Raw genomic sequence first — 23,564 nt, 5'->3', positions numbered from 1 at the left:
TGAAATGAAAAGAAACAGAGAGAAGTTGATAACTGGTTTTAATTGCCAAAACAAAGCATTATGAAGCTACAGAACAAAATGAGACAGATAGCGATGCAGTGATGCTGTCTGCAGTGATGATGTCCGCTTCAGTAAACAGGACCTTTTAATTTCAACTTCATAATCCAAACATGTTTGGCTTGAGTAGTGCAACATATAAACACAAACAAGCTTGCAAACTATATTTGCTATTTGTTTTAACCATGTTAACCATGTTTAACCATGTTTTAACCATATGCTAGAGGCAACATTTTAATCTACGAAAAACTAAGATGGAAGAAAATCAATCTTAACCCATGTTTGAGAAGCTGAGTGTAATTATCCTTTATCTGGGGGATGGGGTGGTGATTAAGAGAAAGAGCTACTGATTCACATGTCATCTGATTAAAAACAAAAAACTGATGTAGGGGCCAATTTTTCTAATGTTATCAAGCACTGTTTGTTTGCAAAAATACCTGAAACATACTTAAGGTTTAAAAGCCTTTTGTTTACTTCTTAGTGGGAGTTGGGGACCTCATGAACCTTGGAGGGGTGGGAGACTTGGTGCTCCTGGGTGGGGTAGGGGATTTAGGAGTTGGGGTTGGAGATTTAACAGATTGGGGTGGGGTGGGGGTGGGGGACTTCATGGATGGTGTAGGAGTTTGGGGTTTTGAGGGTGGTGCAGCAGGTTTGGGCGCTGCGCTGGTTCTAGATGTCTGGCCCAGTTTGGGTTCAGGGATCTCCTCACCCTGCTTGTAGACACTGACTGTGATCTCCACAAACTCGCCTCCATACTTGTTGCGAACGTTAATGCTGTATTTGCCCGAGTCGTCCACTGTGACACACTTGATGGTCAAGCTGGCGAACTTGCCGCTCTCAAAGGAGATCTGGTTGTGGTCATCAGACACTACTTCCTGCTCATTCTTAAACCAGGTGACCTCTGGCTTAGGATCACCCCAAACTGTGCATGTCAAACTCAAGGTCTGCAAAAGTGAGAGTTTACAAGAAAACCATGGGTGCATTGTAGGTCATTATGACTACAAATGCGAAGGGTACAGTGGAAGCTAGTTTTAACTCACTACTATGATCAAGTAAGTATTACCTTATACTCCATAATGGTGACAACATCAGGTAGTCCACCTACAACTCTGCCACGATCTACAGAAAACCAGGAGAAGAGGCATTTTGTCAAATGCAGACATCCAGCAATATGTAGTACATGCAGTAATTACAACATCAACAGAACAATATTATGTCAAAATGTTTTAGATTTGTCTATAAAAACACCAACTGGAAAATCATTAAATATATATGAATATCATTAAAAGATATTTGAAAGTAGCATTGAATCACAATAGTACACAATAATACTACATGGAAAATGATCATTTTCCATGCTCAGACTCACTCTTCTCAGCAAAGGCAGCCGCCCTGAAAACAACAACAAAAGCTCATTAGCAAGAAAACCCCAAAACATACCAGTTAATAGTGATACATAAAATATTTTAAGTGAAATTATATATCTACATGTACAAGTGTTGGCCTTACTTAAGTCTTTGAAATTCTGCATAGGCCTCAGTGTATGCTGTTTTGATATGAAAAGAAAAAAAAATGAATAGATATTAGAATATATTTTTGAAGACAACAATAATTGGTGACATGTTCAATTACCATCCTATATACAAGTCCTTTTTGGATGGGCAGAATAAACATAAAACTTATTGTATAAAACATGCCGCTAAGAGAGAGGCAATCCTATGTAATCATAAGTAATCAATAAGGCTTTTGACTTGCCTTGTCCAGAGAGGTCGAAGGTTCGGGTGTGGGCATTTTTGCCATCATGGATTTCAATAGAGTAATGACCCTTCTCTCTATCAGTAGGCTCACAAATTTGCATCCAAGCCATCTCTGATGTTCCTCCAATCCTCATCTTCTCTGAAGAGGCGATCTTACTCTCCCTAAAATCCACAAGAACACCAACTATATAAATGTTACAAATATAACAGCATTTCTTTGACATTATGTGGAAAATGGCGGTCACTCATTTTCTATATGATTCTACTGATAAGACTACTCTTGTGTTGATCAGACTTATTTGCCATTCTGTCAATAAAACCTAAAGGGCCATGTTGGCAAGTTCATTTTATCTATGGACGTATTTTGAACAGTTTTTAAGACAGTGGTAATAATTCTAAATTAACTTTGCCAATACAGGCATGAGGATTTTGCTCTGTCAGGTGTTATTATAAGTGAAATCTTGCGAGTACTTGTGGAACCAGCTTGTCTTCATCTCCTCTGTGTAGTATTTCATGTAACACTGCAGCCTAATGCCCTCTGGGGTGCACTGCATCATCAGGTCAGAAGCAGAGGAACCTGTAAGAACCATGAGCCATTTAGAATTCAGCAAGCATCTCATGTAATGCATGATGGGTTGAAAGAGCCCTGTGCTTATACACTAAACATTTAAGTTCAATTCAAGCTCACACTCACAACAGAGATGTGTATATGGTGAGAGCATTACCACTGTATTGCTCTTGTATCTCATTCACTTTGAATGTAATAACATACAATATCTAATACTAAATAATTTTAAGCAGATAAATTCATATAATTATTTTTCAGCAAGAACCGTCACATGTCTGAATCAAATAAAAATTCTATTATGTTGCATAGACAAAAAAAATTTACCGGCAATGCGGGCGATGGCATTGATGATCTCCTCAAATACTGCAAAACAAGAAAAGGAACTATGAATTCTTATTATGAATTACATTATTTATTGCAACCAGACAGCAAGAAGAAATCTTCACATATTACCTTGGCCAGAAATGTCATAAACAGAAGTATCCTTTCCACGATCATCCCCCAGGACTGCTTTGTAAATTCCCTGGTCTTTTCTGGAGAACTATGTAGTGGATTGAATGCAAAAGTGAAAAAGTCACTTCCAGTAAGAAACATCAGTTCAAAAATGTATACTGGATCCATTAGCTCATTGTTTTTTTTTTAAGTTTCTGGAATTCTAGAGATTCCATAGAAAAATATGCACAGCATTTAAAATTCACCGGGCACATTATTAGATTCACCTTGCTAGTACCGGGTTGGACTCCCTTTTGCCTTCAGAACTGCCTTAATTCGTGGCATAGATTCAACAAGGTACTGATAACATTCCTCAGAGAGTCTGGTTCATATTGACATGACAGCATCACGCAGTTGCTGCAGATTTGTCGGCTGCACTTTCATGACACAAATCTCCTGTTCCACCACATCCCAAAGGTGCTCTATTAGATTGAGTTCTGGTGATTGTGGAGGCCATTCGAGTACAGTGAACTCATTGTCATGTTCATGTTTTTCCTACTATGAACCCCCACGTCAACTAAGATCACAGGGTGCTGGTCTTTTATTAGTTCCACAAATTAATAAGGTAACAGCAGGGGGAAGAGCCTTTTCTTATAAGGCCCCCCAGCTTTGGAACAACCTTCCAAAATGCGTACGGGACTCTGACACAGTCACAATCTTTAAGTCTAGGTTGAAAACCCACCTATTTGGTTTAGCGTTTGAAAATTAACATCCCCCTTTAGATAAAGGTACAGATCCAGGGGTTCATAGACGAAGGGTTTTATGGTAGACTGGGGCGCTAGTGCTGTCGTCCTGTCACTGCTCGTGGCACGGACATAATTTTGGGGGGGGACATGTCCCCCCCACTTTTTCAAAAGCCGGCTTTGGTCCCCTCCAGTTTTTACGGTTAAAACCGAATATTTAAATAGCGATGAATCCATGTCCCCCCCACTTTTGAAATCAAAATTACGTCCATGGCTCGTGGTCACTCAAGTTTGTTGACAGTGCAGTGGATGGATGCCATTGTCTCAGAATGCCCCCAAGCCTATGTTACCTTCTGGTTCTGCCTTTTAGCTAGGCTGTAATAGTTTAACTTAATGCCGGAGTTGCTGCCACACTTCAGAAATGTGTTTAATTTCATCTGTCCCTGTTCAATCTTCCCTGTTTTATTTTTTCCACATGGCTGCCCGCCTGCTCGAGGAAAAATGAGATGAGGAGGGACAAGCGATTCATCCAGTGCCAGCCACCTACTGCCTGACCGGATAAGCCTACACCATGATGGACATTACTACATCTTTTTCTTTTCTTTGTTTCTTTCTGTCTAAATTGTTGTTGTTGTCATGGTGACCGATGTCGGCCGGAGGAGGATGGGTTCCCCCCCTGAGTCTTGGTTCCTCTCAAGGTTTCTTCCTCATGCAAATAAATCTAGGGAGTTTTTCCTTGCCACTGTCGCCCTTGGCTTCCTCACTGGGGGCTAGGACTCGGCACTTGTTAAGCTGCTTTGTGACAACAACTGTTGTAAAAAGCGCTATATAAATAAAATTTGATTGATTGATTGATTCAAGAAATCAGTCAGAGATGATTTGCGCTTTATGACATGGTGTGTTATCCAGCTGGAAGTAGCCATCAGAAGATGGGTACACTGTGGTCATGACATGGTCAGCAATAATACGCAAGTAGTCTGTTGCGTTGACACGATGCTCAACTGTAGATACAAGGCAGGATGGATCCATGCTGACCACCAGCCTGAACCATTGATACAGGATACAGGAACCGTTACTTTCATGTTGTTGATGCCAAATTCTGACCCTACCATCTGAATGTCGCAACAGAAATCAAGACTCATCAGACCAGGCAACGTTTTTCCAATCTTCTATTGTCCAATTTTGGTGAGCCTGTGAGATTTGTAGCCTCAATTACCTGTTCTTAATTGACCGGAGTACTACCATCAGAAGAGTGCTCCATCAGGGACGAGGAATCACCATAAATGCACTCCGATGCAATGGCATATGGATACCAGGCAACAGCAAAGCAGTATCACCCCATGTCTACAAGTGCACCATATGCAGGAAGTTCAGAAGAAGTTCAGAACAGCAAAGGATGGCAGACCTCCCAAAGGACAGGATGGAAACCACCTCTCCATTCACTTACTGTGGGATGGATTGTTTTGGACCATTCTACATTAAGGTGGGAAGAAACAAGCTAAAGTGTTTTGGACTATTACTTACCTGTATGTGTTCCAGAGCAGTGCACATTGAGATGCTTGATGTTTTAAGCAGAGATGCATTGCGTTCGTTCATCGCCATTTGTGGAATGGTACGCCAGATAAAGATGTGATCAAACCTTGTCGGAGCTAGACGTGAGTTTGCTGAAGAACTAAAGGAGATGAATCAGGAAGAGCTCATGAACTTGAATGTGAGTTCATCATGAACACTCCAGCCTCAAGTCATATGGGTGGAGTATGGGAAAGACAAATTCGCACCATTAGAAGTGTTCTGACATCCATCCTGGAACAATTAACCAGACAAGTTGACTGCTCCTCACTACGAACATTCCTGTATGAAGTCATGGCAGTTGTCAACAGCAGACTTCTGACCACTGATTGTCTTAATGACTCATCCAGCCCAGAGCCTTGGTACTATTGGTACTATTGGTACTATTGGTACTATTCTCGCTCCATCTCCAGGAAGGTTCGTCAAGGAAGAGCTCTATCTCCGTAAGAGATGGAGTCATGTCCAACTTTTGGCTAACCTCTTCTGGAAGAGGTGGACGAAAGAGTATCTCCTGAATCTACAACACAAACAGAAGTGGATCAAGGACCGCAGAGATGCAAGGGCAAGATCATACCACACCACGTAACCAGTAGAAGTTGGCAAGGGTCATTGAGGAATTCCCAGAAAATGATGAAAGAGTGAGAAGACTGAAATTACTCATCAGTGACTCCAGCCTTGGTTTCCTCCCAATTCTGATGCTCGGTTTGAACTGCAGCAGATCATCTTGGCCATGTCTACATGCCTAAATGCATTGAGTTGCTGAAATGTGATTGGCTGATTCGACATTGGGTTAATGAGCAGTTGGACAGGTGTACCAAATAAAGTGGCCGGTGAGTGTATGTTAGTGATTTTTAAGTGTGGTTCTGAGGTGGTTACCAAGGGAATAGGAAGAGCACAGCTTCCAGACATTGGGTTGGGGGAGACATCAAGGATGATCTCCTCATCTTCTTTAAACCAATGGAAGGTGGTGTCTTTCTTCACATTGGCCAGCTAGACCAGAATGACATAAACATCACCATGGTGTCAGTCATCTGGTTTAGACAGTGCCAGACAGTGAAAACTGTACATATATCTATGTATACAATCATATAGGGTATGCTGTGGAACGTAGATATCTGATGTTCCATATGTTTACATACAAAGATATTTTAAATATGCGCAATTTTGTATGCATGAATGTTCTCTTAAAGGTCAGTGTGCTTATTCACCTTGCATACGAGCATAACAGTGCAGTCATCATCCACGTGGAAAGTCAGGTACTCTGAGAAATGGGGACCTGGGAATAGTGCAAAGAGCTTCAATGCCAAAAGAGACTCAAGATAATATGACAGTGTCGTAATATACTGAGTTAAGTTACATTCAATACAGCCATGATTGTCTCACAGTTAAGGTATATTAATATTATGCAACATTATATGACATTGATTTACTGTATTTTGCACCAGTAATACATAGGGTTGTGCTGCAGAAGGGTTAGAATCCATCATGACCTTGTTTCCTGATATGTTCCTTCCTCTGGAACTCAGCCTCTTTCAACGCAACCTTGAAAACTGAAACCACATAGGTAAGAAACACTCACTGTAACATGCAGTTGGCACTTGGACAATACAGAAAACAGGAGTTAGCCATCACGCCAGTGTAACAAGGTTTCTAACCATCTCCAATGAGCACGAGAGAGCTTTGGCTCTTCGCTTTTCCATCATGGATCTGTAGGGTGTAGGTGCCCTCGTTGGCCCTGGTGAAGTGTTCAACGGTCATCTGAATGATTCCTGTGGAAACGTCATGGCTGATCTTGTGACCCTGAACACATATACACAAAACTCTGTGACTCTTCAGTGGCTGTTAAGGTCAGAAAGCTATTTTGTGATGACAGCGCTTGTCTGACATCAGAGGCTGAACTGAAATGAGTCTTCTGAAGTAACATTCGGTCACAAAGAAAGAACTCAAGACAAGATGAGGAGCTGTAGGGAAACTGGTGCGCACCTCAGCGCCGGTGACTTCCTTATCATTAACGATGAACCTGTAGGACACAGCAGAGGATATCTTCTGGGCTTGCACCCAGAAACGCACATGGCCTTTCTCAAGAATCTCATAGTTCAACTCGGTCTTCAGTGGAACAACTAAAATTCAAAAGGACAAGTAACTTTATTAAATGGGAGAATTTTTACAGAGCAGATAGAAGTTAAACACTTGTGGAAAAAAACAGCAGTACTCACTTGGATTTCTGATGTTGTAGCTGAGCTCAAGCATTTTTTTGAGTTCTAAAAAGATAGAACAAATGTTATTCAAATGGACATCGTCAAGTCAAAGGGGTTGAAAGAAATACCACAGAAGAAGAGCATTTATGAGGTCATCCCAGCAGGCCCATGCCACATGCCTTCCTCAGTGAGGGTATGACTGGCTGAGGCACCACCGGCTTCAGTCACAGCCACTGAATATATGCCCAGATCTTCTTTCTCAGGCTTCAGAAGCGTCAGTCTTGAGCTAGAGGCAATACAGTATCAGATAGTGTGGGTGTTAAGATCGCACGTTTGAAGACCTTTGATTAGTTATTTATTTATAACATCTCCCAGCATCCACTACTAAATGCCCATGTACCATCTTCCCACAGTTGAGACAGCGACTCTGTTGGAATCAGTGATGTCTTTGTACGACTTTGACCAAATAAACTCAGAAAGCGCAGAAACCTCAGGGGCTTCAAAGGACAGGAAGATATCTCCAGTTTGCTCATCAACGCCACTTACAATCTCCTTGGTACCTTAGAAAAGGTCACAGAAGATAAAGAAATCAATTCTAAACTTCACAGAAAGATAAACTATAACTGCAGCAGTGGGTGGGCCTAGATACCTGGCAAAGTCTTGGCACACACAGCCTCAGAAACATCTGAGGCCTTTCCTTTACCCGAAACATTCACCGCATATACTTTAAATACATACGAAGTCCCTGTCTCCAGGCCAGTTACCTGCAGGATCAAATACCACTGAGTTGGCTCCCTCACTTTTATGTTTGAGGCATAGCTTAATTTGAATGATTCCATGGAAAAATTTTGGAGACTCATCACCTTCAGGTAACAGCGGTTCACAGCCTCGGTGTTCACCACAACAAAGTCAGGGGATCCCTTCTGGGCCATTTCCACAATGTAGCCAGTGACTGGGCTGGCCCCAGAGTACACCGGAGCCTTCCACTGCAGCAGCAGAGAGTCATCCCGCACCTCCCAGAAACTGAGGTCATATGCAGGGCCTGGAAGAGGGAATCATGAGAATGAAGGACACACTTTTATTTTGATAACTAAGCACATCTAAGCAAACGGGAGTGACACACTATAACAATCATGCTAATCCTGCATGATTAGGAAGTTAAAATAAGAACAATTGAAATTACCTCCATAAATTATTGAATTAGTAAGTAGCAAGTATTATTAAATACCAGCTTTTTAGTTCATTGTTAACGCTTAGTAGTGAAGCTACTTCTGCCCATAGGCTTGTTCCCTGACAACCCTTGATACCTATGAGCTGCATTCATACTAACCAGGCTGGGGCATGGTCCATGCCTCACAGGCGAAAGGCCTACTGGGCTCAGATGGCAGACCAACACCAGCCAGATTGGCAGCCTGGACCTTAAACTCGTAGAACAATCCAGCAGTCAGGTTCTCCACCTGTGTACAAAGAGAGAATAATCTCTTCAAAATAAGACAGAAGTGTTGTAAAAATGCAATTACAGCGTACCAACTGAGCTGACTTGCCATGGTTTGAATGTCATTAGCAGTATACAAGAATTGTTGCTTACCTTAAATACCCTCTTAGTGGCAGGGCTAGAGCTGACCTCCTTCCAGTTAACGGACTCCACCTCCCGCTTGTCCAGGTAGTAGGAGGTGATTCTGGAGCCCCCGGTGCGTTTGGGGCGTTTCCAGGCCACGGTCATGGAGGACCCGTCACAGCTGAGGAGACTGATGCCGTATGGGGCAGAGGGGGCAGCTGGAGAAGGTGGAGACCACCAATTTAACTCAACAATCACTGTGATCAGTGTAACCTGCTGATGTGAAATATGTTACAAGTGAGAGACCTGAGCTGGGGACCACAAACTTGGATGTGAATGTAGTGTATAGTGACAGCATTATAATTCAGAGAATGCAGCTGACGAAATGTTGGAACAGCCTTTAAGGTACGAACCTCCATTTAAAGTTGACTACAATTAGTAAGTATAAGTTTGATTCAGCTTCACATGTTAAGCATTCGGTGTGAAATTATGCCAGTGCTTGGTTTGTAGGAAAATAAAATCAATTAATTAATCAATATTAAAATGGAGGAAAAAAAGTTGGGGTGTGGAGTTTAGTTGTGCTCTTGAGGAAAATAGATAGACTGACATATACATACCACAATCCACTCCTCTCACTGTATAAGTGTAAGATAATGCAATTAGTTATTTCTCCCTCAAGAGTAACATTTCTATGCATACTGTATATATACACTCACCGGCCACTTTATTAGGTTCACCTTGCTAGTACTGGGTTGGACCCACTTTTGCCTACAGAACTGCCTTAATTATTCATAGCATAGATTCAACAAGGTACTGATAACATTCCTCAGAGAGTCTGGTCCATATTGACATGATAGCATCACACAGTTGCTGCAGATTTGTTAGTTGCACATCCATGATGTGAATCTCCTATTTCACCACATCCCAAAGGTGCTCTATTGGATTAAGATCTGGTGACTGTGGAGGCCATTTGAGTACAGTGAACTCATTGTCGTGTTTAAGAAACCAGTCTCAGATGATTCGTGCTTTATGACATGGCATGTTATATTGCTGGAAGTAGCCATCAGAAGATGGGTACACTGTGGTCATAATGGGATGGACATGGTCAGCAACAATACTCAGGTAGGCTGTGGCATTGACACAATGCTCAATTGGTACTCATGGGCCCAAAGTGTGCCAGAAAAATATTCACCACACCATTGCACCAGCACCACCAGCCTGACCCGTTGGTACAAGGCAGGATGGATCCATGCTTTCATGTTGTTGATGCCAAATTCTGAACCTATCATCTGAATGTCGCAGCAGAAATCGAGACTCATCAGACCAGGCAACATTTTTTCCTATCTTCTATTGTCCTGTTCTATTGTCCTGTTCTTAGCTGACAGGAGTGGCACTGGTGTGGTCTTCTGCTGCTGTAGTCCATCCGCCTCAAGGTTCGATGTGTTGTGCGTTCAGAGATGCTCTTCTGCATGCCTCAGTTGTAATGACTGGTCATTTGAGTTACTGTTGCTGTTCTATCAGCTCAAACCAGTCTGGACATTCTCCTCTGACCTCTGGCATCAACAAGGCATTTACACCGACAGAACTGCCGCTCACTGGATATTTTCTCTTTTTCGGACCATTCTCTGTAAAACCTAGAGATGGTTGTGCGTGAAAATCCCAGTAGATCATCAGTCTGGTAGCCCGTCTGGTACCAACAACCATGCCACGTTCAACGTCACTGAAATTACATTTCTTCCCCTTTCTGATGCTCGATATGAACTGCAGCAGATCATCTTGACCATGTCTACATAACTAAATGCATTGGGTTGCTGCTATGTGACATTTGCTTTAATGAGCAGTTGGACAGGTGAACCTAATAATGTGGCTGATGAGAGTATATTGAGATGGATGTTGTGTTTTATATTTAAAGAACAGTGTAGAAATCATTTTATGTTCGTACAGAACAAAGGCAAAGGTCTGGTATATACTGAATGGATATCAATAAGTTGTTTTAAGTTGAATTGATGTCATGTAAGTAAATGTTGCACTAAAACGCTTTGTTTCATACTTCCGTTTCATATTTTAACTGCAAGTTCTCCAAAAATCTAAGAACGAGAATGACAAATCCATCACCATAGAATGACATCTAGCTGTATACTTACTGAGAGCGGCATCTATGAAAAGGGGAGCAGATTCCAGAGACTCCTCACCAAGGCCATAGGCATTCACTGCCTGGACACGGAAAATGTACGTATCCCCAGGAGTCAAGCCATGGACCACAAACCTGTTTGTGACAGTACTAATGGGGTTTATACACATAAAGCTCAGTCTTGAAACACCCATGTAGTCTGTTAAACAGCCAGGGTTTTATGATATAAAACAAGTCTATATGTTTGTGATCCTCTTACCTGGTGTGCTAATTGTCTCTTATTTGATGTGTTTGTGATCAACTGGTATATCTGTGATTATATAAAACTGGTGTGTTTGTAATCATATTACCTGGTATGTTTGTAGGGCCTGTGATTACAGGGAGTCCAGATTTTGGAGCCAACCACAGAGCAATCCACATAGTAGCCCATGAGATTGTTGGGGTTTTTGGGGGGTTCCCAGTGCACAAAAGCAGATGTTTTTGTATTCCTGGAAGCCAACACCTGGCCTGGAGCTGAGGGAACTCCTATCCAAAAACCAAATCAGTCTGACTTTAGAATTCACTCACAGGAAGGGTAACAAGAACAAACAAGAACGGAAGAGTGAAAGAAGTGTCAGATATATGGTTTTGCTTTAACGTTGGGACAGTTGCAAGGATATTTTGTTGGGCATTGGTGGTTTGGATTATTCCACAACTTACCTTCCAAAGAAATAGTGAAATGCTGTCAGATGCCATCAGACATTTTAATGAAAATAAAAAAATTGTGCAGTAAGGGACCAACTTTTTTGTGCAGAGAATAGGAGATGCTTTTTGAAGTTAATGGGGAAAACTGTGACAGTAACTGTGTTAATGTATTTGTGCCATTTTTAAGCTATAATGTCATTACGTGTTTTATATATTTGTCTGAAGCAGAAGTGAACCAGAGGGGTTTAGCTGGAGGTGAGACATTATGGTCATAGTCATACTAACAAAACTCTCTAGACAGGGTATCATTCATTAATCCTCTCCACAGTAGATCAAAAAACCCAATGATGATGTTATTGTCATAACCAGTGCAAGGTAGTCCATACATACCAATGTCTGGGATACTGACTGAAAAGAGTTCATTAAAATATATTTGTCAATTAAGTTTTTGGTAAACATAATTTTTGATCAAATATTATCAAAATGATAATTTTACAGTAATATTTGTACAGTAAACAGCTCTGTTTTTCTATATTCATCTGGCAAGCTTGCACGCTGTTATCACGTCACAGTAGTAAACACCTTCCAAGTATCTTTTTGCTAAGCGGCTTACCATAAGGATCTGCTTTCTGGAGGAGAGCCGTGGGCTCGGAAGGCTCACTTGGCCCGTGCTTGTTGACAGAGATAACGCGGAAACGGTACGCCTTCTTGTCCTCCAGATCGAAAATGGGGCAGCGTGGGGAGCGCACCTGCACACCTGTGTCCAGCCTCTGCCAAAAGTTACTATCACCCAGCGACTGGGAGTGAAGAGTCAAGATGCGGGCCAGGGAAGAGGAAGATTATTCCCCCACACACCGTCAGCCTTCCTACGCACTCGAAGCACACTCTACCCCAGACCTGGTTAATGCGACTAGATACAACTGATAAATAATAATGATTTAGACTAAAATATATCTGTTTGTTCCATTCATTAGTTAGCTTTGATGTTAAGCATGGATGTGGTTTCCTCAAAACATCATCAGTGTCAAAAGTGGTAGATTACAGGTCTTGCAATTTCCTGGTGACCTTGAACTCTTTTGAGAGAGACATCTATGCATTATGTAACTTATGTCCAACTACTTAAATGCATGGGGGTTAAAAGAAAGGACTAATTAAATTACAGAACCTACACTACAGTTATGGTTAAAAAGATGCCAGATATCCAAACACAGACACAAACTCCACACACCTTCTCAATGAGGTACCACAGTGCTGCCTGTCCACGGGGACTGGGTGGGTTCCAGCTCAGAACAATATAGGTCTGATTGATTTCTGAAGCATGCACATCTGTAGGAGGCCCTGTCAATGTAACACACACTACACAGGGACAGACCAGCAATTTACTTTAAAATACAATTTAATAAATTTTTAAACATGTATACTTTTTAAAGATTGCTGTATGAGACAAGGTGAGCATTTGGTAAAAAGTGATTAAATTACTAAGGCTTAAGCAAACTAGAGACTGAGAAATAAGTGACATGTTAACCATGTGTGACATGGTAACCATGTGTGTATTTTTGAGTCATAAACACAAGTTTGATATCAGAAACTAATACCAAACAATCACCTTGTCACTATCTGACATTTTTAATGACATTTTAAAATGTAAAAATGTATTAAAGCACACCAAATATGCGATTAAAGGCCAAATTATAACACAAATTAATTAATTATTTAGAAAGTAAGTTAACTTGGACTTAACTTGGAAAGATGATTAATTCTTTAGAAAGTAAGTTAACTTGGACATCAAATTCCATTTTATTAATTCCAGAATTATTTCTAGTTTTCACTGGTAATGTTAAATGTTAGTTAGAAATTTGGAAATGGAGCTCTGAAAGGTAACTTTGACTGGGAATCTATTAATGAATATTTAAGTTTTGGAATGTAACTATCAAGACCTACTTGTATGACAAAACATTACTGCACTCACGTTCAAAATCTTTTCTTCAATTGCTTCTTTGATGACTTACTTTAAATGATAAATCCTGTCTTGTAATCTTTCAGTGTTATTGTATGTGATTTATCAAAGTATGTGATTTTAATTGCATTTGGTACATTCAGAGGTGATGTTTCAGTAATATAAAAAATAAAGCTGTTCTTAGTTTTTGACATTGTAAATCTTGAACCATGAGCCTTCACTGAAGCATGTCAGGGAGACTATAGTTACTGACTGCTTCAATACTACTCTCAAAACTGAGAACTGCGTCCAGGATAACAAACTGGATGGCATAAAATTTTCTTCTTCTAAATTCCTGAGGTGTTGCTTCTTGGACCCAAATCTGCTAGAAGCAATTGGTCTGATATTCCTCTTACCCTGGATGGCTTTTCAGTAAACACCTAAATCTACTGCATTCAGATCTTTCATTTGACACACATATATGCAACGTCACTAAGGCTGTCATTTTCCATTTATGTAATATTGCCAAGCTGAGACACTTACTTTCATTAGCTGATGCAGAGAAGCTAGTCCATGCTTTTGTCTTGTCAAGATTGGACTACTGTAAAGTCTTCTAATTGGATGCTTTAAACAGTCCATAAAGAAACTACAACTTGTACAGAATGCTGCAGCTAGAGTCCTAACTAAGGCTAGAAAATACAATCATATTAGTCCTACCCTCTCTGCGTTACACTGGCTTCCAGTTAAATATTGAATTGAATTTAAAATTCTTTTGTTGACCTATAAGGCGTTAAATGGTCTTGCTCCACAATATCTGAGTGAACTCATTGCATTTTGCGCTCCCAAAATGCAGGTTTTCTCTTAGTTCCAAAAATTAATAAGACTACAGTCGGAGGCGGAGCTTTCTCCTTAGTTATGAAGTAGCCTTCCAGCTCCAATCCGAGATTCTGACACAGCTCCAATCTTTTAAATCTCTAAAGTCTAGACTTAAGACTCACCTATTTAATCAAGCCTTCAGTTAATATTCTACATGTGAAGGTGTGGGGCTCGGGGCCCCCAGTCGTTGAGTCTTCTGGTAATCTGAGATGTTGATGCTGTCATCCAGCCATGTCATGGGATCCCTCTAGTTGTGACAATGACTTGGGTGTAAAGTGTCTCAGTGAGCTCTCATGACTGTGGTCACCTCCCTTTAGTTATGCTGCTATAGATTATCCTGCAGGAGCCACATGCTAATGGCACGTGAGCTATGTATGTTTAAATCAATGGTTGTTTAAATTGATGTTCACATACATCAACCTGTATGTTATCTTTGTTGCATGCTTCTACCTAAGACAATTCCATACAAGCACCTAGGAGATGGTATGTCTTGCCAGTGGATGTGCTGATGCCAGGATTGGATGTGCCATTGCCGTAAGAGGACCCGCTGATGCCAACTCCTACCATCTGCATTGAAGGGACTGTGACTACATGGCCTGGAATTAGAACTATAACTATAGAACTACATTTGAACTATAAATACGGACTTCTGCTAGCAGGCCGCCCAATGGAGGATGGGTTCCCTTTTGAGTCTTGCCTTGGTCTTCCCAAGGTTTCTTCCTAATCCCCGCCATCATAGGGAGTTTTTCCTGGCCACTGTCTCTGGCTTGCTCATTAGGGATCTGGACCCATACAATTATAAAGCTGCTTTGAGACAACATGTGTTGTAAAAAGTGCTATATAAATAAATTTGACTTTCTACATTATACAGAAGACAATGTTAAATTGATTAATTTAGATGAACATGTAATTTGGTGAACATGCGGTTTTTGGAAATAACAGAGAAGAGACAATGCGACATTAGTACTTATCTGAGATTAGTTAGTTGATATAACTTAATTACCTCCTTGAAGTTCCTCCTTTTGAACCACAATATCATATTTTCCCTCGATTTTAATCACTGTTGTGACAATAAAAATATCTGTAATATTACCATAGTACAATCGGGCTAGATTTTTATATAGATTATAAAAATATAGATATATAATATATATAGATAATATATTTAGATAATATATTTAGCCTCTTTAACTACGTTATATATTTAAGAACAAAATTGTAGATTTAATGTAGACTTGATATGATGTGTTATGGACATGTGATGGAATAACAAGAAAACAAGAAAATCCACAAAGCTGACACAAAGCTTCAGTGCACTTCATCTACACCCATCGAGGTTTTGCAGAGCACTAGTTCTTATTGTGTTATTGAAAAGCTCCCCGAATGCATTTCTTTTCTTCAGGACAGGGAAATGCAGACCTTGCATTGCAGTGCTTCAAGTCCTCCACTAATGCACGAGAGGGTGCGGCAGGTTAAGAGTGCACCCGTCTTCGTCGGAGCGGGGTCCTACCTTGCACGTCACTCTCCTCATCTGCAGCAGTCACCCCAGTGGACATCCTGGAGGGCAGGCTGATGCCGGCACTATTCACAGCCCTGACCCGGAAGTGATAGGATGCTCCCTCGGTGAGCCCTTGCACGGGAAACTTGCACACTTTAACGGGGGTGGGATTGCACTGGACCCAGTCGCTAGTACCAGACTTACGTCTGGGGAAGACAACAGGACAAACAGCCATTGGAAAAACACTAATAGCAGCTTGTAGCATTATATGGTACAATAAGGAACAGGCATCTTGACTGAATGCCCAGTTATTGGTGGATTAGTGGGGGATAACCTGTCCACAAAGTAGCCAGTGATGGGTGACTCGCTGGTGAGGTTGGGAGGTTTCCAGGAGACGAGGATATAGTCTTTATTTGCATCTGAGACGGTGACATCCATGGGAGCTCCTGGTGCACCCTTCACAGTGGGAGCAGCATCTGTGTTTGTTAGAACAGAGTGTAATTACTGAAGCATCTACGGAAATATAAGCACAGTGTGTAATTACTTAAGATACTGCATACGTTCTGAATCATGGACTTGAGTTGGAATGTACTCAACATGTCACATCTTGCCCCGCCCCCACCTGTCAGGAATGTTTTGTTTATGCTATCTGCTGGTTTTAGTTCCTCGTCATGTTTTGTAAACCCCACCCCTCGTTATTGTATTCAGGTGTTCCTTGTTTAGTTTGGATTGCCCTTTAATCAATCTCGATCTTCTCAGCATTTGCATTGCTCCTGCTCTTCCAGTACAGTTTTTACTGTGGAACTGAATGAAATGATTCTGATTAAAATGTTTGCCTCAAGGAAAACGTCCCAGCTATATGCCTACAAATGATTTTATATATAAAAACTTTCTTGTATTGACTGTTAGTTTAACAGTGTGTGTAATTCGCTTTACTCTGTCCTATCATTTTCTTCATCCAAATATAAAACATCTTCAACAAACCATATGATTTATATGCCTGAGGTGATGATTAATGGAGAAGGTGAAAGGGGAGGAGCAGTGGTGGTTTTAACTAACCCTTTACAAACAGGTAGGCACTGTGTTCGGTGGTTCCATCCTTGGTCCAGATGCGGAGGGTGTACAGACCTTCATCATCCTTGTTCAGATGAGGAAGACTGAGTTTGGCAGTCCCACCACCAACGGACATCTCCACCCATCTGGATGGCTTCAGTAGAGTATCTACACAGTATACACAGTACACACAGATGTTATGAAAAACTGACCTCCACCTCCCCCACTGACTGTGACTGTACTTTTGTTTCTTTTGCAGGACATATTAGAAAAAGTCCAGCATAGATGACCATATAGAATTAGTTTTTTACCATCTCTGTACCACATGACCTCAGGTGGAAGGTTTGGAAGATCTGGCACCACAACCATGTTAGCCACAAGAGTTAGCGACTCGCCCTCTGTACCAAAAGTCACTCCGAAACTGTCCAGCAGGAACACCTCCAGCTTACTACGACGAATACCACTCAGCAATGGTACTGTGGAGGAGTAAACACAAACACAAGCTCATCGTTTAGCTCCTGGGTTGTTTTGATTTTTGACATTTCTTCTATTTTAAATCCATTGGTTTTCATTTTATATTTCATTGAAATCAGTAGATAATTTCTATGGAACAGCTATTTCATGTGAATCACTTTCAAAAGTGAAATATAAACAAACTTGTCTTGCTTCCTCTTGCCTTGCTGTGGAGTGCTTCTGTCATAGCTAAACCATCTTGAAAGATTAAGTAATTTGGTCATGTTGAGTTTTATTATTTACAGAAATGACGTGCCAATTTTGTGTTTATCAGGGGGTATTTTGTTTACTAGGAAAATAACATGGATTATCCTCTATGACCATAGCATAGTTTCCATGTCTTATCAAGCCTCTGACACAGAGGGTTATTTGTGGATTATGATCTCAGCCAAAGTCTCTCTGTTCCCTCACACCTTGGCCTGGTAGATGAGAGATCTCTCCTGGTCCAGTTGCTCCTGGGGGAAGTAAGGACCACAGTCAATAGATCCGGCACAGAGAATCGAAAGGCTTCTCATCAAGAGACCAAAGAGGGCAAGAAAGAAGGGGAACTTACTTCTTACACACACTGTGGCCCTGGAGACGACCTTCCCCTGAGAATTGATTGCCACAGCACTGTAAACTCCAGAGTCGGCTACTGAACATCTACAGGGAAAATACAGCAAAACTATCAGATACCTAAATAAACAATTTGAAGCTAAACATCTAAAAAGAAGCATTGCTTAGTGAAGGGAAAACATGATCAAATTGAACCATATGGTATTATATCTCTAGTTAAGACATCCCCTCATAGTTCTTTTTTTAGAGGCCAGTCATCTTATAATTGACATGATATGAACATCTGCTTGAGTTGAAAATAGTTTATCAGAAGTCAAATTCATCTATCTTCTAATGCTGAGACCACGTATACAGTAAATAGCTGTAAAACTTCCTTGTTATTTATTTATTTTTAATCCTGAAGTCATGAGTTTTCTGTTAAATCTATCTAAATCTGTTCTACAAGCAGTCCACAGTGCATATCATCTGTACTTTTGTTGTGGTTAACCAACCAATGTTTGCGAAAGGAAGTCCATTTTACAATCCTAAGATCTCCAAAGTCAAACCTCATGGTGTTAGTAGGTCATCACCAAGGTGCAAGGGTAAAACCCAGTTCCAAACATGATCTCCCACTGCTGAGGCACATTGGCTTGGATGGGAGAGTTAAGAAATGCAGTACTGGTCTTAAAGGAGAGGCCAGGGAGTGAGAATAGAAGGAAGAAATGTGACCTTCACAGCCTTCACAACTATTTTAAAACCCCCTCCACCTCCTCCCCGCTATGTGTGCTTCAAAAGACAAAACCCATTCACCAGACTGCACTTCCAATGTTTCCAAGCTATTCATGCTTTTTTCCAAATGGATGAATGGGGGTTGCGGGGGGGGGGGGGGGGGGTCACTGAGATTGAATGAGGGCTAATTTGAATCACGAGCTTTAAGACTTTCACTACTGTAACGGCGGTGTCTGTTGGATACAGATGGCAGGCATTCCAGCATCGAATGACACGAAGCTCAGCAAGACGGCACAAACAGCTGAGGCGTCTGGGAGATGAGAGCAGGTCCCCTCTGAGACTAAATAGGCAACACTCACTGTTACAGTGACGCCAGTCACTCGCACTGGTAAGAGTTTGAGGTCGTGCATGTTGAAGGCTCATGCACTCGGTCATGGTTGACTTTTACATGATTGCTATGAGGAAAATGCACTCACACACTCAAATGAAACTCCAATGAAACCGTTTCAGACATTGGGGTGAAGTGCCATTAATGTCTGGAAATAAATGATTTTTCCTATGATTTTACTGATGTTACACCAGTTTGTGGTAAGTAGCAAATACTAGGGGTTTTTATGTTATGGAGTATCTTAAGAGATGTTATCCTGAGAGTATGTTGCATGCGTGCGTTCATACCTGCTAATAATCAGACCATGAACTCCATATTTGTTCTCAATTTTGTATTTTCCAGGTACACTCAGTGGATCAATGACAGCATCATTCTTATACCTGCAAATGTACAAGACAGATGTAGGACATTGTAACCACATTAATGAACTGCTACACAAAGTCAACTAATAGTGTATTCATGTCATTATGATCTGACAATGTACAGATATAAAGAACCTCAATGGGACATTCAACACTGGAATCTGGAGTCTGGAATCGTGTGCAGTTAAAATGGCTCAATTTTTCCAAAAGGTCAAATAATTTGATTTTTCAAGAAGGTATTAATAAGAAGTAATAAAAATCAGGGACAAACCATTTGACAATGGGTGTGGGATAGCCGGACACAGTGCACAAGAGTTTGACGGGAGTCTTCTCCCACACGGTATGAGACCTCAGGCCCACCAGGAAGTCTGGCCCTTTGGGAATCTCAGTGGGAGCGTCCCTCCTCTGAACTGACATTCTTTCCCTCACCTGACACAGTACATTGAGGGTTGAACAGTTCATAAAGCAAGACTATAAAGTAATAATGACACTGGCAAATAAGATGTCTAATTGGGCATTTGTGACTGAAAAGGCTTCTGAAATAAGTGCAGAAATATTCTGAACCTGAAATTCTTCCTACAGTAATGATTTAGTCTAGCCTATAATGTAGTTTAATGGTATGTAGTGAATAGAAGTAATGGTGTTACCTCTCTTGTAATCTCAATGTTCTCCACCTGTTCCTGAGTTGCCACCTTCATTCTGTGTAGCTCATGCTGCAGTGTTGTCAGGTCTCTCCCAAAATGGGAAGCCATACGCTGATATTCCTGCATTCCTTCTGGTTGCCTATAAAACACACACACACACACACACACACACACACAAAGGGTCTGAAATATGGATGCTCGTTGCAACATCTAATTTTTGGATATTTTCTTTTTTAGGAACAGAAAGTTAGAGGGATGGGTTTTTTAAATATCAGTATGTGATTGAACAGATATCGATGGATTTAAAGGACTGAATTGAAGACTGAATGCCTATATTCAGTATCAATCAATACATCAGTTCACTTTACTTAAGGATATGTGACTTCTGACCTTCAAGTCTCTCATCAAAGAAGTGCTTACAATATAATACATTTGGCATTATCCAGAGATTCATATTAGTGTATAGTGGACATTAATATAAAGATAAGATCATGAATCAAACAAATAAAACACAGTGAATGCTCTCCAAGTCTGAAACACTGTAGTATACTGTGCGGGATGGATAGAGTTTTTTTACCTACAGTTGATGAGAACACTTGTTCAGGTATTTCCTTACACTCTTACATGTCTTAAAATAGCATGCTGAGCTGTAGTGGTTACATCAGCTGAAGGAGTCTCACCTCTCCCTGAAAGCTGGCAGCTTGTAGGCTGGTTGTGCCATTGCCTGAGTGGTCTCGACCTGCTCTTTCTTCACGGATTTAGAGCTCGATGTCCTGTCCAACATCAACAACAGTCAATGTGCAGTCAGTAGAGGAGCACAAGGCATCATACTGCCTTTACAGCACATGGTAAGAGGCGTTATAAGCAGGCAAAGTGCCTTTGAAGCAGATTTATTATGATCAGTGTGGGCCAGAATGAACTAATGAAGCTGTTCATATAAAGGAGATAAAGAACTCTCCCTGAATTATTCCTTCACAGATGCTTAATTTCAATCCACTCTCTATCTGAGGACTTCAAAATCCTGCGAAAGTTCAACCTTCAAATTTTAAGATTGATATTGAATCTTGAATCCACTACTGACAGTGATTTTTACCCTTGTAGTTAGTGTGCATATGCTGACCCCACAGTGATTGTCAAGCAGGAAGCCATTTTGCAGGATTAGTTTACTCATACATGTAGGAGCTCAAAGCCTAAATGTAGCATATCTTGATCCTATGACTAAATTTCTTTATTCTCCCGAAGTATTTTTAAATGTATACAGCACTGGTTACTCTACTAGGCCTTTCTGTCAACAAGAGCTACCTAGCAGCCAATGGCTAAGCTTCTCGTTCTTTAGAGAGCGTAAGCAGAAGCACTACAAGCGTCAGTCGGAGCAGCAGGGCCCTGCCCCGGTCCACAGCCTTCCATAATCTCGTTTGTTCAAGGATTATGCTCAGCCAAAATTCACACTCAGCAGCGTTCCCACAAATCCAGATAATGTCCCATACCTTGATTGTATCTGATGGACGTGTTTTGTGCTCTGATATCCCTGGCTAACCTGTTTCTGTTTCTGCTGATGAAATGGCATGGCCTTCGTAGGCATGTTGGTATAACTTTTAAAAAGATTATAACCCATTCAGTATTATCACAACATATTTGTGAGAATGGACAAGAATTGACAGTTAGCAAAATGCATATCTCCACAGCACTGTCATCACTGGTAACAAAACACAAATTATTACCCAAAAGTTGCTAAGTTTACTAAAAATAAAAAAAAAAAGCTGCGCCAGTCAAACATAATTCATGAGACTGAAACTGAATATTAAACTTTATTTTTAGATTTGTTTTTATAAAAGTCAACTATTATATTCAAAATCAGATATTCATTCAAATTGTACGTATGAGACATAAATAAATAGCTCTGCAGCGCAGAGACATCCCCTTATTAAGAAACAACGCAAAGGCCCCCTCGTAAGAGGGACCCACGGACGACCTGTTAGAGGTAAAACGCCTTCTGCTTAGCAGGCTGTAAAGTACCGGTGACCTTTGAACTCCATAAACAGATTATTCTTCGTGAGCAGAGTGTTTACTGTAAGAGAAAATCTAACGCATTTTTAACATCACCCCAAATAAACAAAGCCTTGAAACAATTAGAGAAAAAAACATTAACAAACACCAGCCATCTTTCCCCACAACAAAATTAGGAACAATTTGTAAAAAGCAAGCATCTCAGAAAGATCAACAAAGCGCCTCTTTGGCAGTTTGCTTCACCTCAACGTCAACACCTGCACTCAGAATCGACTTTTTTAAATTTTTAGGTAGCACTTTCTCAAAAGCCGTGAACTTGCGCCCCGGTGTGCAGACGCGTGTTGCAGAAGTTTTCTTAAATAGTTATGCTGACAGAATAATGAATATAGAAGTCGACTTACCCCAAGAGAAATGAACAGCGTTGAGCGTTTGAAGATCAGCCCGAGACCACTTGGAAGAGCCTTGCTGATGGTAACAGAAATAATGCGCTCCTAGGGAATGCCTTCTCTCTTCCACCCCATGTATGGATGCACTTAAGACTATATATAGCCTTTACCTCAATTATCAAACTCATTTCGTTCTATCGGTCTACAAGATAATGGTAAGCATTAGTATAAGCTAAGAAAGGTGCGGATGTATTAATTTAGATGTTTGTGACAATCTATCGTTGTCCGATTAAAGAGACGATTGTAAAAGTATCAGAAATACAGGGAAGCGTCGTTACACGCACGCGCCACCAATGGAAAAACTTTTTAACGATTTTTTGTCAACGGCACCTGCACATAAGCCTTCATTATAACTGTAGGCAGAATAACAAAAAAAAAGAAAAGAAACAATAATAATAAAAATGAATTACTGTGACATTATGACACTTTCACATTTTTTAATTAAAAGCAATGTTTTGAACATGTTTTTGCTTTCTGCCCCAAAGTCCTTTTTTGGGGTATTATTTAATAATCCTCCCTCTTGCAGCAGTTGCCAACAGCTATTTTTAACGTCAATGACAGTACAGACATCGTGAAGGATAAATAATTAACAGGGACAAATAAATAACAGCCTAAATACTTGAAGAGTATTCTCATCCCTTACAATAATACTTGCACTACTGCTATTTTGCACAGTGAACATTGTAGTACCTCAGCACTATTATTACCATTATTATTATCATTATCTTATGCCTATTACTTACTTTACTTTTTATTCTTTTAAATTAAATGTTATGTGGTAAGTGTAAGGTGAGAGAGAAACAGTATCTCGATTATATTATATGTCATGGACATACAGTGTAATTGACAAATAAACCTCCTTGAATCCTTGAAAACCCTAT

General features: G+C 40.6%; 1 protein-coding gene across 9 annotated transcripts; it reads right to left on the bottom strand.

Moving 5' to 3' along the window:
• Positions 1 to 21: 21 nt before the first annotated feature.
• Positions 22 to 22,792, bottom strand: myom2a (myomesin 2a). 9 transcript variants are annotated; one of them, XM_077024643.1, is made up of 39 exons: positions 22,639 to 22,761; positions 21,718 to 21,822; positions 20,911 to 21,003; positions 20,234 to 20,369; positions 19,858 to 20,015; positions 19,512 to 19,604; positions 18,127 to 18,215; positions 17,987 to 18,028; positions 17,372 to 17,536; positions 17,067 to 17,228; positions 16,342 to 16,483; positions 16,020 to 16,213; positions 15,513 to 15,590; positions 12,926 to 13,053; positions 12,311 to 12,494; positions 12,088 to 12,105; positions 11,364 to 11,538; positions 11,027 to 11,148; positions 9,500 to 9,517; positions 8,913 to 9,100; positions 8,655 to 8,781; positions 8,188 to 8,366; positions 7,974 to 8,088; positions 7,725 to 7,884; positions 7,504 to 7,610; positions 7,343 to 7,387; positions 7,110 to 7,246; positions 6,782 to 6,926; positions 6,617 to 6,676; positions 6,335 to 6,402; positions 6,003 to 6,116; positions 2,836 to 2,923; positions 2,707 to 2,745; positions 2,286 to 2,391; positions 1,813 to 1,976; positions 1,567 to 1,603; positions 1,427 to 1,449; positions 1,121 to 1,176; positions 22 to 1,001 (listed from the first exon to the last, which is right to left on the bottom strand). In XM_077024643.1, exons 2-39 carry the CDS (start codon positions 21,810 to 21,812, stop codon positions 528 to 530), a joined length of 4,524 nt encoding a protein of 1,507 aa, XP_076880758.1. In that variant the 5' UTR covers positions 21,813 to 21,822; positions 22,639 to 22,761; the 3' UTR covers positions 22 to 527. The 9 variants fall into 9 exon arrangements, with proteins under 9 accessions (XP_076880758.1, XP_076880762.1, XP_076880766.1 ...); XM_077024647.1 differs by having other exon boundaries at positions 15,513 to 15,569; XM_077024651.1 differs by lacking the exon at positions 21,718 to 21,822 and having other exon boundaries at positions 22,639 to 22,792.
• Between the last annotated feature and the right edge of the window lie 772 nt (positions 22,793 to 23,564).

This window comes from Brachyhypopomus gauderio, chromosome 12 (genome assembly GCF_052324685.1).
Source record: "Brachyhypopomus gauderio isolate BG-103 chromosome 12, BGAUD_0.2, whole genome shotgun sequence".
NCBI lineage: Eukaryota > Metazoa > Chordata > Actinopteri > Gymnotiformes > Hypopomidae > Brachyhypopomus > Brachyhypopomus gauderio.
The sequence above is the reverse complement of the archived record's forward strand: the minus strand, read 5'-3'. Positions and strand labels throughout refer to the sequence as shown.